At 40.2% G+C, this 13,391-nt stretch overlaps 1 protein-coding gene across 1 annotated transcript in view; it reads left to right on the top strand.

Moving 5' to 3' along the window:
- The window catches only part of prkg2 (protein kinase cGMP-dependent 2), a 29,504-nt gene extending 16,547 nt beyond the window's left edge, over positions 1-12,957 (top strand). The window contains exons 7-19 of the mRNA XM_068604910.1: positions 1,243-1,320; positions 3,538-3,632; positions 4,559-4,627; positions 5,721-5,819; positions 5,907-6,057; positions 6,505-6,641; positions 7,293-7,382; positions 7,712-7,853; positions 8,551-8,714; positions 8,815-8,937; positions 9,589-9,651; positions 10,201-10,267; positions 10,686-12,957. Coding sequence (XP_068461011.1) covers positions 1,243-1,320; positions 3,538-3,632; positions 4,559-4,627; positions 5,721-5,819; positions 5,907-6,057; positions 6,505-6,641; positions 7,293-7,382; positions 7,712-7,853; positions 8,551-8,714; positions 8,815-8,937; positions 9,589-9,651; positions 10,201-10,267; positions 10,686-10,781 — 1,374 coding nt within the window. The 3' untranslated portion in view covers positions 10,782-12,957. The remainder of the gene's footprint in view (positions 1-1,242; positions 1,321-3,537; positions 3,633-4,558; positions 4,628-5,720; positions 5,820-5,906; positions 6,058-6,504; positions 6,642-7,292; positions 7,383-7,711; positions 7,854-8,550; positions 8,715-8,814; positions 8,938-9,588; positions 9,652-10,200; positions 10,268-10,685) is intronic.
- Positions 12,958-13,391: the final 434 nt, after the last annotated feature.

Below are 13,391 nucleotides of genomic sequence, written 5' to 3'. Positions count from 1 at the left end.
CTTAAGAACAGCATGTCCCCATTGAAACCACAGTACAAAATCATACATTCTAATATGTCTGGTTTTCAATCTAGAACCCAAGCTTCAAAATTGTAGTTTTTACTTTTTTCCACCACATCAAGTTATTTTCTCACATCATTATTAAATATTTCTTAGGCATTTTTGTCTCTGCATGAGACCAGAGCAACTTTTTTCAAATAGATTATAATTGACCAAATGAACATCATGATGTATTAAAGAAGACTTGAAACTAGACGTTTAGACAAAACTCATGTTCACAATGTTTACTGAGGGAATACATCAAGAGAGAAGTAGAGTCATTTATTAAGGCTTCTATACAACCAGAGGAGTTGCCCCCTGGTAGTCAGGAGAGAGAATGCAGCTTTAAGACATGAAGCATTTAGCACTTCTATACAACCAGAGAAGTCACCCCCTGGTGGTGAGGAGAGAGAATGCATGTTTAAGGGCAACCACATGGTTGTGACACTATCGCTTGGAAAAATCTCTCCACACAGACAGACATATAAACACCTGACAAAACACTCAAAACTTCTTCTGTGGTAGTTCCACACTTTAATATGATGACACACACACTCACGCACATATGCACAGGTGAATATAATCCCGACCACACGCTCACGTCTGGTAAATGTCAAGAGCTGATCTCTATACTGGTGATTTGGGTGCAGATAATCAGTGACATTCATCCTTCCATGCACAAGGCGACCTGATGTAAAAACAAACAACAATCAGGAAGACTATACAGAAATATATAGACTGTACAGAAAGAATATTTCCGATGACAATAATCGTACATTTTTAAACAACTAATTGTGATAATATTTTGTAAAAAGAAATGCATCATGCGACAAAGCAGAAAATAGACTTGGCCCGGATTTAATGCACAGTTTATTTAATATTAACATAGACCACAATGTCAAACAGAGGCTCGTCTTTTAGCGATGATAATAAAAAGCCTTCATGACAGACATAAAAAAAAATCATAATCAACATACGTTATTGACCTGCACTTCATGTTTCATTAAGCCTCCAAAATCCCCCTCCTGATCAGCAGCTGAGAAGCTCTGAATCACAGAGCATCATCGATGGCTGAACTCCAGCTCTCATCCCGCAGGGGACCGGCTACCAGGAATCAGACTGGCCGGTTCAATGGTTGAATCAATGTAATGCTTCGACTCTGGCTGTTGTCCTCCTCACCCGCCTTTCCCTCTCTCCCATTAGGAATACTATGACAAGGGAGAGCACGTCATCCGGGAGGGAGAGGAGGGCAGCACCTTCTACATCATCGCACAGGGAAAGGTAACGTGAAATACACACACGCACGCACGCACACACATGCTTTAAAAATAAACTTTACTCCTGAATGCATCTGTTTCCTTAAAAATCAGCAGGTTTAACAAAAACAAAACCTTTTTGTTGGTCTCAAAAACTATTTATTATCTCAGAGTCTCCATCAAAGCCTCTTTTCTAGTAAGCATATTAATCACCCGTTTTATAGCTGTAATATATTAAATATTGTACTGCTATTTTGTAGACGCTATTGCATACAACAAAAGGCTGTACCATGGACGTCTAATAAGAACTGGATGCGGCGCCTTTATCTAGTGGCCAATTGTGGTACTGCGGAGAAAAATCCTGCTTGAAGCCCAAAACATATTTTTCCATCGACCACAATTATAAAAGACGGGAAAACTGTTGACAGGAAACGTTGAAATGCAAACAAGATCCAGATATAACTTTATGAAATTGACTACGAAGTAGTGATCCATGGAGGTTTCATTTATGTAAAACTTTCCTTAAGCCAGAGAAATGCGATTTAGTCTGACAATGAAAAGTGGAGGTGGAACTTCTGTGGAAGAATCACTGCTAGGCCAAATTCAAAGTAAATCTGTAAATTAGAAAACTTCTTTTGGTCTTTGCAAAGGGTGAAAAATTCTCATTGGACTTGCGACCATCTCGGAATAGAATGGAAAAGTTGATTGTGTGTAAAAGTTTGTGACAAATTTCACCAACAGTATTGCAGAAATAAATGGAAAAACAAATATATTGGATAACAATTAGTGAGTGGAATGAGATAAGTTATAATACATATAGGTCTTGTAGGTCGATGAGCCATCCTCAGGAACAACGTTGCTTTGAGCTAAATGCTAACGTTACCATGCTAAAATTCAGCTACCATCTTGTTTTTAACATGTTAGCATTAGCCGTTATTCCAACTGGTTATAATGACCTGCGCTGCAAATATTTTTGGGATTGGGATTGGGTTTTCTGCAACAATGGGATTCATTAGGGCCGTAATCATGTCCTTACAACAATAAATAAAGTGTCTTTTGTTGTCTTTATTACACTGATGAGGCTCTCTTTATCAGTCATTATGAAATTTGAATGGCAACAAATTAAAATGCCGTTAGTCTCCCAAGATTTCATAGGACACTGGAGGCCTTTCTTCTTCACTTTGGTTTTAATGAGTGGAAACAAAATTGTGTATGATAATGAATATAGCTGCAGTTCAATGTTTTTATTTTTTTTTAAAGAAATGGTGTATCAGACTTTAATGCCTGATATCATGCTGAAGGTGTATCATAAACAATAGAAATTAGGACCAAAGACAAGTTAAAATGCAAAAGTCAGGTTTTTCCTAAAAAAAAAAACCAGACCAGCTTTGGCAAATGCTCCAACAAAACTATATGTTAGACAAACTGTGTGTGAGTCAGGAGGTATGACTCACCCGCTCGTCTGTCTGATAAGTCTGCAACTTGACACCTGGGGAGCGAGGGGAGATAGAGAGGGGCCGAGACGTCCACGGGGAACTTTCAAAATGCCATTATGAGCCAACTCGAGACAGCAGCTCCTCAGCAGCTCCTCAGTGCTAAGCTAACCAAACCAGAGAGGAATACATGTTGTTTGGCAGAAAAGGGGACTAATACAGGAAATGGCTTTACTACCCCCTTTTGTACCTCCTGACCAGAGAGGGAATGAACTCTGAAAATGCCTGCCACCAGGAAAAACAGGGGAAGTGAAGGTCACTGAGGTCAAGCGGGACACTTAGCTAAAACACATCCCGGCCATTACGGCAGGATGGTGCCACGAGTGTGACGTTTGACCCCGCCCGGGGTGGGCCACTGTTTTTTAAAGCCTCACAAATTAAGGAGATGTTTTGTCTTTTTTGACATCCAGGCTGCCCGGACTACTTTTTTTCTGAAAAACCGCTGCAAAAAAAAAAGCAGAACAAACTTAAAGCAGCTGATTTAAACCCTCTCACAACAAACGTGCCTATTTTTGACAGCGTGTTGAGAAATATACAGTACATCTACACCACTTTATACCTCATAGCCATCATGTTCCAATTACTATAATTGAATATGTCAATTATTCTAATTTCCGAGGATACTTTTTTTACAATGCATTTCAAAAAATTTGGAGGATAATTGAAAGCACCTGTAAAAGCGGGCGAACCGGAGACGTCGGTGTGAAGCAGCAAAATGCACGTTAAAAGATCCAGCTGACTCTGTGCAGGTGAAAGTGACCCAGACCACCGAGGACCACAAGCTGCCGCAGACCATCAACACGCTGCAGAAGGGAGACTACTTTGGAGAGAAGGCGCTTATAAGGTACCGACAGACTCTAAATCTGCTACTGTCTCCTGATGTCTCGGTGGCGACACTGTTGTAATCGCTAAGTCATGTTTATTTATACTGCCCATAAAAATAACAAATTCACAACCTGAATAATTTAAAACGTCTTCTATCCTGAGGCTCTTTATTCAGATAAGGGACCCTCCCTCCCGAAAAACAATTGTACCTGCTTTCCATGTTGAACATAATGAGATGCAGAAGCAGAGCGTCTGGGATAGGCAGCCTTTCAAAAATATGATAAATAAGGGATTACTAACTGTATAAAAGGGGACATATCTTGAAATACTCACTTATTCAATGTTTGTGCAGAGACATTTGGGCAAACTCCAATACCCACCAACCAACTCCTGACCACCATGAGGAGACTCCTCTGGTTGTATAGAAGTATATATAAATGACTGCTTCTCTCTTGATGTATTCCCTCAGTAAACATTGTAAACATAAGTTTATGTCTCAATCTCTATTTTCAAGTCTTTTTCAATACAGCATGATGTTGCACTCATAAACTAATATGCTTTAGGGCGGGGCTACCTTGTGATTGACAGGTTTGCTCCTCCACTTCTCTGTGTTCACTACTGGTTGCAAAAAGCCAAGATGTCGATAACCAAAATACAGACTTCGAGGCTTGTTAACATCAGTACACTTGTTATCAACCCAACCCACAAACTGTGAAATATAACAACCTGGTCAAATACAAGTATGAACCTCATAAAGAGCATAGATGATGTCTTATTTTACATAACTGTATTCTCATTACGTGTCAATTTTTACTGTTATTTTGTATTAAATGTAGATTTATGGATCTTTTTAGATACATGTTTCCGATGTTTATACAGGCTCAGGCCCTCTTAGTTGTACAATCCTCATTAAATCAGTGAGAAATGTCCGCGTGTCTCTTTCAGTGATGACGTCCGGTCAGCTAATATCATGGCCGACGAGAACGGGGTGGAGTGCCTCGTCATCGACAGAGAGTGAGTATTCTGACATTTGAGTTGTAGTTTTTCTGGACAACTACAAGAGATTGTTCTCTCTGGAGTGAAAGGTTACAGAGGCCCTGAGAGGGAAGTTAAGAAAAAAACATTGGGGTGATCTATTTTCTAAATCTGATCAAATTGTTTTCTCTCCTGGGTTTAGGACTTAAGAATGGGTGAAAAAAAGGTTCTAACATAATTCTGTTCATTTATATTTAGAACATAGGGTGCACTTTAGCCCCCTGTGGCAAACACAAATATTACAACAACAAGAACTCCCTCACAAGTTCTTATTAAGTCATACATATTGAGATTAGATTCTATAGATAACAGATCACCATACTCGTCCTCAAGGTGTCAAATACGCTTTGTGGTATTTGTCATTATAACGCATAATGCACCCTTTAGCGTCTGTATAAGGCATTGTTAGATGCTCAGAGAAAAGGATCGGGTGCTGTGATAAAAAAAAAAGTTAGTAAGGGAACCAAACTGGACTTTCAACCGGGCCGGTGTCCATGTCCCAAAGTGTCTTTGAGTTTTTCTCAAGTTACATATCTTCTGTATGTTTTTCTTAACTCTAATTCAGTGGTTTTGTTCTCCGAACCTAAACAAGTTTGTGTTTTCACAACACAGCCTCCCAGTTAGAAAGTGAGGCCAAGGGGTCTTGATTCAAATGAGTGTTCATACTAGTTATTGGTGCAATCCCAGGTTTCCCACCCTCTGGTTTTGACTTTCCTCACCTCGCCTCATTTTGTAACAGAATAAATGTGAAAAAGTTAACAAAATATTCTGGCTATTTTGAGCGGTGACCCACGAGGGGAGGCAACAACATTATGTTGTGTTGTGGATTTTTACAGAAAGTGTTGTTGCCTAAATGATCATTATGAAGCGAACCCTCTGTGAGCTTAAGGAAAAATGCCATCAGAAAAAATGCCAGTCCCGATTTGTTCTTCCATTATCATGCAGACTCACATGATTAACTACATCATGATCAAAACAACATGTTCTGGGTGTTTTTCTCGTCAGTTAAATCAAAGTTTGGGGTTGTGAAGCCAGTGGTTGTATCGTTAACGCATGCACGTTGTATTTCCAGGACATTTAACCAGACGGTGGGCACCTTTAATGAGCTGCAGAAGTACCTCCAAGGCTACGTGGCGACGCTCGATCGTGACGACAAGAAGAGACATGCCAGGTAGCTTCCCTGCTCTCATATTTAAAGATCCACACTTATATTTGGTCCGTTAAAAAAAATGAGGCCTCTCTGCTGTTCTCCTCCCAGGAGGTCGGTGTCGCGTCACCAGAGCCAGCCGCTGTCGCCGGACGTCATCCATCTGAAGGAGATGGTGTCGGCATTTCCTCCGTCCAGGCCCTTCGACCACCTGGAGGTCGTCGCCACTCTCGGGGTTGGCGGCTTCGGACGAGTAGAACTGGTGAGTCCTGAATATACAAGTTTGTCTTAATCTAAAAATAACATTTAAACAAATGTAATTATTCATAATAAAATCATGTCCTTTTTTCAATTTAAATACTGTATTTGCCTTTTTGTTAATTTTTGTCTTAATAATATGAAAAGTGTCACATCATCATTTTAAGCATAATGCAATATATAACGTTTCTGGAAGTCAACTGCTATAAAAAGATAGCAGCTAGGTATGTGCCAGATCGTGAGCACGCATCCACGAGAAAGCTACAAAAATATATGACACAGTGCTACAAAAACACAACTGTGGCGCGACGACAAATCTTGCTAATTGTACCATTTAACATTGATAAACATCACAAACCTAACTTGTATTGTTATTAATTACAACTTTAACAAGATTTTTTTTAAAAAGTTCTATCTTGTGACATCCCACGCGTGTCATGGTCATCTGCAGGTGAAGGTGCAGGGCGAGGATGTTACCTTCGCTCTCAAGGTCATCAAGAAGAAGCACATTGTGGACAACAGGCAGGAGGAGCACATCCACTCAGAGAGGAAGATCCTTGCCGAAGCTCGCTCGCCATTCGTTGTCAAGTCAGTCCTCCATTTATCTCAAGCCCTGCTCCATTAGTCTGAGAAAACAGTGCGTTGCTTATTAGTTTTTGATGAGATCACAGTTGAGGCCTCAAGCAGATCACATCTTCTCAACAGGGGGTGAACAGCAGGGGGGTAGTGTGTATGTGTGTGTGTGTGTGTGTGTGTGTGTGTGTTTGTGTGGGGGGGTCGGGAGGGAGGGAGTTTAAGACGTCCGCTACAAAAATGTAGTTATTTGTCGTGAAATATTGCAGCAGTAACCTTTCGTGAGATTACGATGATCCGATTTAACTGCATGCATTGGCACAGACCCAGATATTAAAGCCATTCTTCACCCTCTGAAGCGACAATTTATATGTAGTTATCGGTTTACTGGTTAAACAGTTAGACATAAAAAGCGTATTTGAACGATTTAGGCAAGTGATTATTTAAAGTGAGTGCTCTCTACAACTTTTACAGATTAGCAAATCTTAAATATACCCTTAATTCTTTCCAACCAGGAAAACAGTATTGCGTTGACCGAGCTATTATTACAGTTATTGTAACAGGACCGATGTTGATCCATAAACAATACAGCATGGCTACTGTTCTGTTTGTATAAAACCTTTATCTCTAAAAATCTTAACTTGTTCTGTGCTTCTTTCATTGCAGACTGTATCGCACGTTTAAAGATAACAAGTACGTGTACATGCTGCTGGAGGCCTGTCTGGGCGGAGAGATCTGGAGTCTGCTCAGAGACAGGTACGAGAGACCAAACGCTGACTTTTGCCCAAAAAAAGAAACAAACAAAACTTGCTGTCTCCGAAGCCCCGTTTTCTATTCCACAGCATCATCATTTTATTCCTGGCCTTGCCGCCGCCGCGTAAAGTAATCGCATTACTGTCGGGTTTACCATCTAATGAGGGACTTCTCCTGGAACGGCAGTCATAAATCACAGAGAGAGGGACGGCTGTAACTGTGTTCAGCTGCATTTGTGTAATAAGAACACTTCCTCAATGGCGTATGGGGTGTGAACAGCGGCGTTTTGTCTGCACAAAGTTTACATTTTGTCTTTTTATCACCTTTTTAAGAGGAAGTTTCGATGAGCCCACCGCCAAATTTTGCGTTGGTTGCGTCACAGAGGCTTTCGATTACCTCCATCGCAAAGGTGTCCTCTACAGAGACCTGAAGCCTGAGAACCTCATGCTGGATACCGAGGGATACATCAAACTGGTGAGCGGAACGGATTCTTGATTTAAAAAGAGGAAATAACTGATGATTCTTTCCAATTGTTCTCAAGTTTGATCCCCGGTGATGACAAGTGTGTTTCTTGTGGCACTACATTCTACATTACGGAAGTCTGCAGCTTAAATTTTGGCCAAAGGCAGTTTCTGTTTTCGGGCTTTGTGTCCTTAGGGGCTTTAAGGGATTACTTCAGATTCGGCAGAAATGTCCATCTGGACTCAAGAATGAAATGATTTGATTTTGGTGTTCCAAGGTGTAGGTCAGTGTGACCACATGTCTACCCCCTTCTTATGATGTCTCAAGAACACAAAGATGTATTTCACTGCCTGTCTTTTGTATTTGTACACTGTCTGTAATACTTATTATACACTGACTGTAGTACTTTTTGTACACTGTCTGTAGTACTTAACGTACACTGACTGTGGTACTTTTTGTACACTGTCTGTAGTACTTATCATACACTGACTGAAGTACTTAATGTACACTGACTGAAGTACTTATTGTACATTGATTGTCGTACTTATTGCACACTGACTGTCGTACTTATGAAAACAACGGGGGCATCACATCAGTCCTCAGTAGAAATACAGGCCTCAAAGGTTCCTTTAAGTAAGTGGTCATCTTTAAACGTATTAAGGTATTTCTTCCCCCAATTGGACCTAACTGATCAAGCCCGCCTTCCCAGGTCGACTTTGGCTTTGCCAAGAAGATCAGATGCGGCCAAAAGACCTGGACCTTCTGCGGGACCCCGGAGTACGTGGCCCCCGAGATCATCCTCAACAAAGGCCACAACTTCAGCGTAGACTTCTGGTCTCTGGGCATCCTGGTGTTTGAACTCCTAACCGGCAGGTCGGTGTCAGAGTAACGCGCCACATGATCATCCTTCTTCTAGTTATCGCTTCAATCTGTTTCCTGATTTTCAGTAATTATCATTCACTCCACTCCACAGTCCTCCGTTCTCAGGGAGTGACCAGATGATGACGTACACTTTCATCTTGAAAGGAATCGAGAAAATGGACTTTCCCAAGAAGATCACCAAGAGACCCGAGGACCTCATACGCAAGCTGTGCAGGTACAACGCCACAAAGTTCAAACAGAAAGCTTTTAAATCCACTAGGGTTACTTACTGATTACGTGTTAAATTAGTCTGCCTAAACCTAATCCAAGTTTCACAATATTAAGTTAACATAACATGATTAATAATGCTCACAGCCCTACACGTATTTCAGTTTCGAGCTCAGTAAACAGTGTAAACATGAGTTTATGTCTCAATCTCTAGTTTCAAGTATTCTTCAATACAGCATGATGCTCATTTAGTACATTATAGTCATTTAGAGTCAAACAGACCACAAAGCAGGGGATGCCTTAGAGCAGGGCTCACTGTGATTGACAGGTCGCTGCCACATCCAGGTGTAGCTAACATTCTGACTAAGTCTTTTTCAATGTATTCCATTACTTCCCGTGTCTGATCGACCAACATGTAAGCTAGTAAATTCAATTAAAAGCCATATAGGCAACTTTATAAAGAGATCCAATGTCTAAGCATTTGTTGTTTACCTGTACAACTAAATGGTTATCAATAATACACATCCAGTCTAAATGTCCAGCATTTGAACATAGCAGACATGATTACAAATGTAATTTTAATTTAATTTTAACAATTAAGATAGCTAAATATAGTTTGGACAAAACAGTAATGTCCTACCCCGTTCCCACTTTACAGGCGAAATCCCTCTGAGCGACTGGGCAACCTCAAAAATGGCATAACTGATATCAAGAAGCACAGGTAAGAAGGGACTGATAGCTTGGAAAATTTGCCAAGCTATTAGTACTGATTGGACATTATTAATGTGGGCCGGCGGTTTATGACCTCGACAATTAGATAATCACTGAACATGAACACACTGTACAAGAGCAGTGGGATACAAAACATGTTCAAAAGGCTTATCACATTATTGGACTAAATGCAGTCTTTCATTACGTGATGAAGGAGACTCGTAGACTATGAAGCCTAAGAGAGAGATATAGGGAGATATAGGACATACAGTGAGATATACAGTTCAGCTGTAAATTACAGCTTGCGACAATTAAAGTGTTATTTATTTTGGAAATTTTAGCTTCCCCCAGGCCTGGCCTCCTTTTAGCCAAATGGGCTATATACCCCAGGGATAAGGTGTCAAGTTCTAGTCAAATGTTCTTAAAGGTTCCTCAGTATCACTGTTACATCAGAGTGAGAGAATTAGTAAGGGAAAGTACTAAAGCCAAGCTTTGATTTACGACATTAGATTTAGTTACCTGGTACGTGTTTTTATTGTGCTCCATGATGCATCTGAAGGTGGTTTAACGGCTTCAACTGGGAGGGACTGAAGGTGATGACTTTACCATCTCCTCTGAAAAGGGATGTAAGTATCAACATCTATACAGATTTTTTTCTATGTTCTAATACAAAGAAAATGTATGTAAAGATAAGCACAAATTGAGCTGAAACTTTAATGTTAATGTGATTTAAAACCGTTAAAATCTATAGCTCATAAAGTGCTTCAGGGATGGAGCTTTTTTGTAGGCCAACCCGAAAGTTATCGTTGCACAAGGGCAACTGATGCAACAGTGGACCTCTGATTGATGGTTTCTAGTGCCTCCTTAAGGCCTCTCACAAGAGGATATCAGTTGAATATAAACTACCTTGTATAAAAAGTACATCTCGAATATACTTTCTCTTCAATGATAGTCTTCCACTACTGTTGGATTCCATAACTGTTAGAAATTCATCTTAATAAATCAGTATCTCATCCTTTCCTCTTTTGTTGTCTCCTCTTCCAGCTCACCGGACCGACAGATCATGGCTATTTCGACAGCTACCCTCCAGATGAGGACAGTCCTCCTGATGAGCTGTCTGGTTGGGACACGGACTTCTGAGACCTTCAGCTCTATCTTTCTATTATTGTCCTTCCTTTGCACACCCTGACAACCAACTCTTAAAGGGCAAAATGGGTGCTCAGGTCACTTTGCATTACCGTGGTGGACGTCCTCAGGTTCTGGAAAATAGTAGCTGCAATTAGCTGGTTACTTTATATGCGTACGATTGACCTTCTCAACACAAATGAACAGATATAGGAAATATCTCCCTTGACCGTCAAGTTATTAAACAGTTTTTTATGTTATCATCACTATACCTTTGGTCAATATGTCTGACAAGCACTCGAAAAAAGTGTGCTAGTGCTAGTATTGATACATTAGTAGTAGACTGTTAGCATTAAAACTAGAATCAGTAATACTTAAATACCACTGAGGTTCTCCACAGTCTGCTGTTGGGAAACATTGCATCTGTGCAGTCAGGCGGCAACCTACGGTTTTGCAGAGTGAAGCCAATGCAGAAGTGTCTTAAAACTTGCATTTTCTCTACTGACCACCAGAGGGCAACTCCTCTGGTTGTATAGAAGTATATGCTTCATGTGTTGAAGCTGCATTCTCTCTACTGACCACCAGGGGGCGACTCCCCCGGTTGTATAGAAGTATATGCTTCATGTGTTAAAGTTGCATTCTCTCTACTGACCACGATGGGGCGACTCTTCTGGTTGTATAGAAGTATATGCTTCATGTGTTAAAGCTGCATTCTCTCTCCTTACCATTATGGAGTGACTCCTTTGGTTGTATAGAAAAATAAGAAAGTCTGTAAGAAAATGACTCTACTAATTTTTTGATTTATACAGTAAATATTGTAAACATGAGTTTATGTCTAAATCCCTAGTTTGAAGTTGTCTTCAATACAGCATGATTTATTCATTTAGTAAATTATGCTCCATTTATAGTCAAACAGACCATAAAGCAGGGGATGCTTTAGGGCCTTACTGTGATTGACAGCTCGTTACCACTACCAGAACCATATACAATGTCTCTACGTCACTCCGCATTCCAAATACGGTCATTTCATTGGTTCCAAAAAAAAACTCATGGCGACACTCTTATTCCAAGATGAGGACGGCAAAATTGTCAAACCCAAATATAAACGATGACCTCTGCATCGTTATGCAAAAAATGTTAGCAACCTTTTTCATTCAGCGATTCTGATTCCCTCATAACTTTTTAAATTGTAAACGGTTTGACTTAATGTACTTCAGTCTACAGTTCCAGTTATTAATCTGTTTAAGCTCCATCTTGGCTAAATGGACTGGAGCTGTTTCACACGACAATGGGAACAAGTCAAAAGGCCAATGTTGTCATATTTGATCACGGATAGCTTCACCACACACTATACTAACGTTCAAAAACTCAACATTGGACGCTTTGTTTGTCTTTGTTGTGGTTCCAAAGTTTGTGGAGTTATCAATGACAGCTTTAGCTTCGCTAAGCTAGCCTGCAGGCTAAGTCACATATGCTTCATCTCACAACAGCTTGGTCCTGAAAGAGATCCGTGTCGAGTGTCCCATATCACAGTATTATGTTTTCACATTCCTTAAATTGATCCACACCCATTTTACAGATACCTCTGGAATATAATTTCTTTCAGGGCCCTCATCATCGCTCCAGATGTGGTTGGTGGGGAAATGTGGGATGCAGCTGCAAAGTCTCTACTTTCTTACAGCCGAGGGAAATTTGGGATTACATGTGCAGTGTGTTTACGTTGAGGAATAGAGGTGTGTGTGCGTGCGTGCCTGCGTGCGTGCGTGCGTGTGTTGTGTTGTGTGTGTGTGTGTGTGTGTGTGTCTCTGTGTCTCTGTGTGGGGATGACACTGCAAATAATGAAAGCAACTTCAGAACAGATTCCAGAAAAGATATTTGACTTTTTTACCTTCACACCAGCATACATTCCTTTTGCCAACAGCGTTATCCTCACAGCCCAAACTAGACACCCCAAAAACTAAAACAAACACCCTCCCCCACTTAGTAGAGAATGGGAGTATCCAGCTGCTTGGTGCCCAAAGAAATATTTACCTTTTTAAGTCAATTATTATTCCCAGCTTCACAACCAAAGGAAGCGATGTTAAGAGGAACCAAGCAGAACGTCTTCAGGGACTTTACATTGAGGGGATTTTTCAGGAGCTTATGTATTTTCCTTTTTTAAAACATTTTAGGTTTACATTGAATTGACAAACTGAGCGATTGTTTTATAAAACTGTAAATCATAGGTTGTTTTATGAATTTTTGAAAATAAAAGCCCTAAACTGATGTATTTGGATGTATTGAACACCATAAGTAATATACAAGTGAAATATATGGTTTGGTACATGAATGAATTCAAATAGCATTCAAATAGCCCCAATGGGCCCAATGAGACCTCGCCCGAATGTTCTGAACTAAAACCCTCTCTAACTTTGTTCTGTTTCACTTTATCAAAGTCAAAGAAATATTGACTTTGCAGAGAGAATGTTCACATATTGTGCTACAATTTGGGAAATGTTTAGACCTTAAGCTGTAATTATTATAAAATACCTTTAAAGGAATAGTCATCCTAAAAGTGCTTTGTTTCTAGGCGGACCTGAAACTTTTTCAGTTTTGCTGTGTGTCATCTTCATTTACTCTTAATTA

This window comes from Clinocottus analis, unplaced genomic scaffold (genome assembly GCF_023055335.1).
Source record: "Clinocottus analis isolate CAN_PGR_092001 unplaced genomic scaffold, fCliAna1.0.p SCAF_7, whole genome shotgun sequence".
Classification (NCBI taxonomy): Eukaryota; Metazoa; Chordata; class Actinopteri; order Perciformes; family Cottidae; genus Clinocottus; species Clinocottus analis.
Note: the sequence above shows the minus strand (reverse complement) of the source record. Positions and strands in the feature narration are given on the sequence as shown.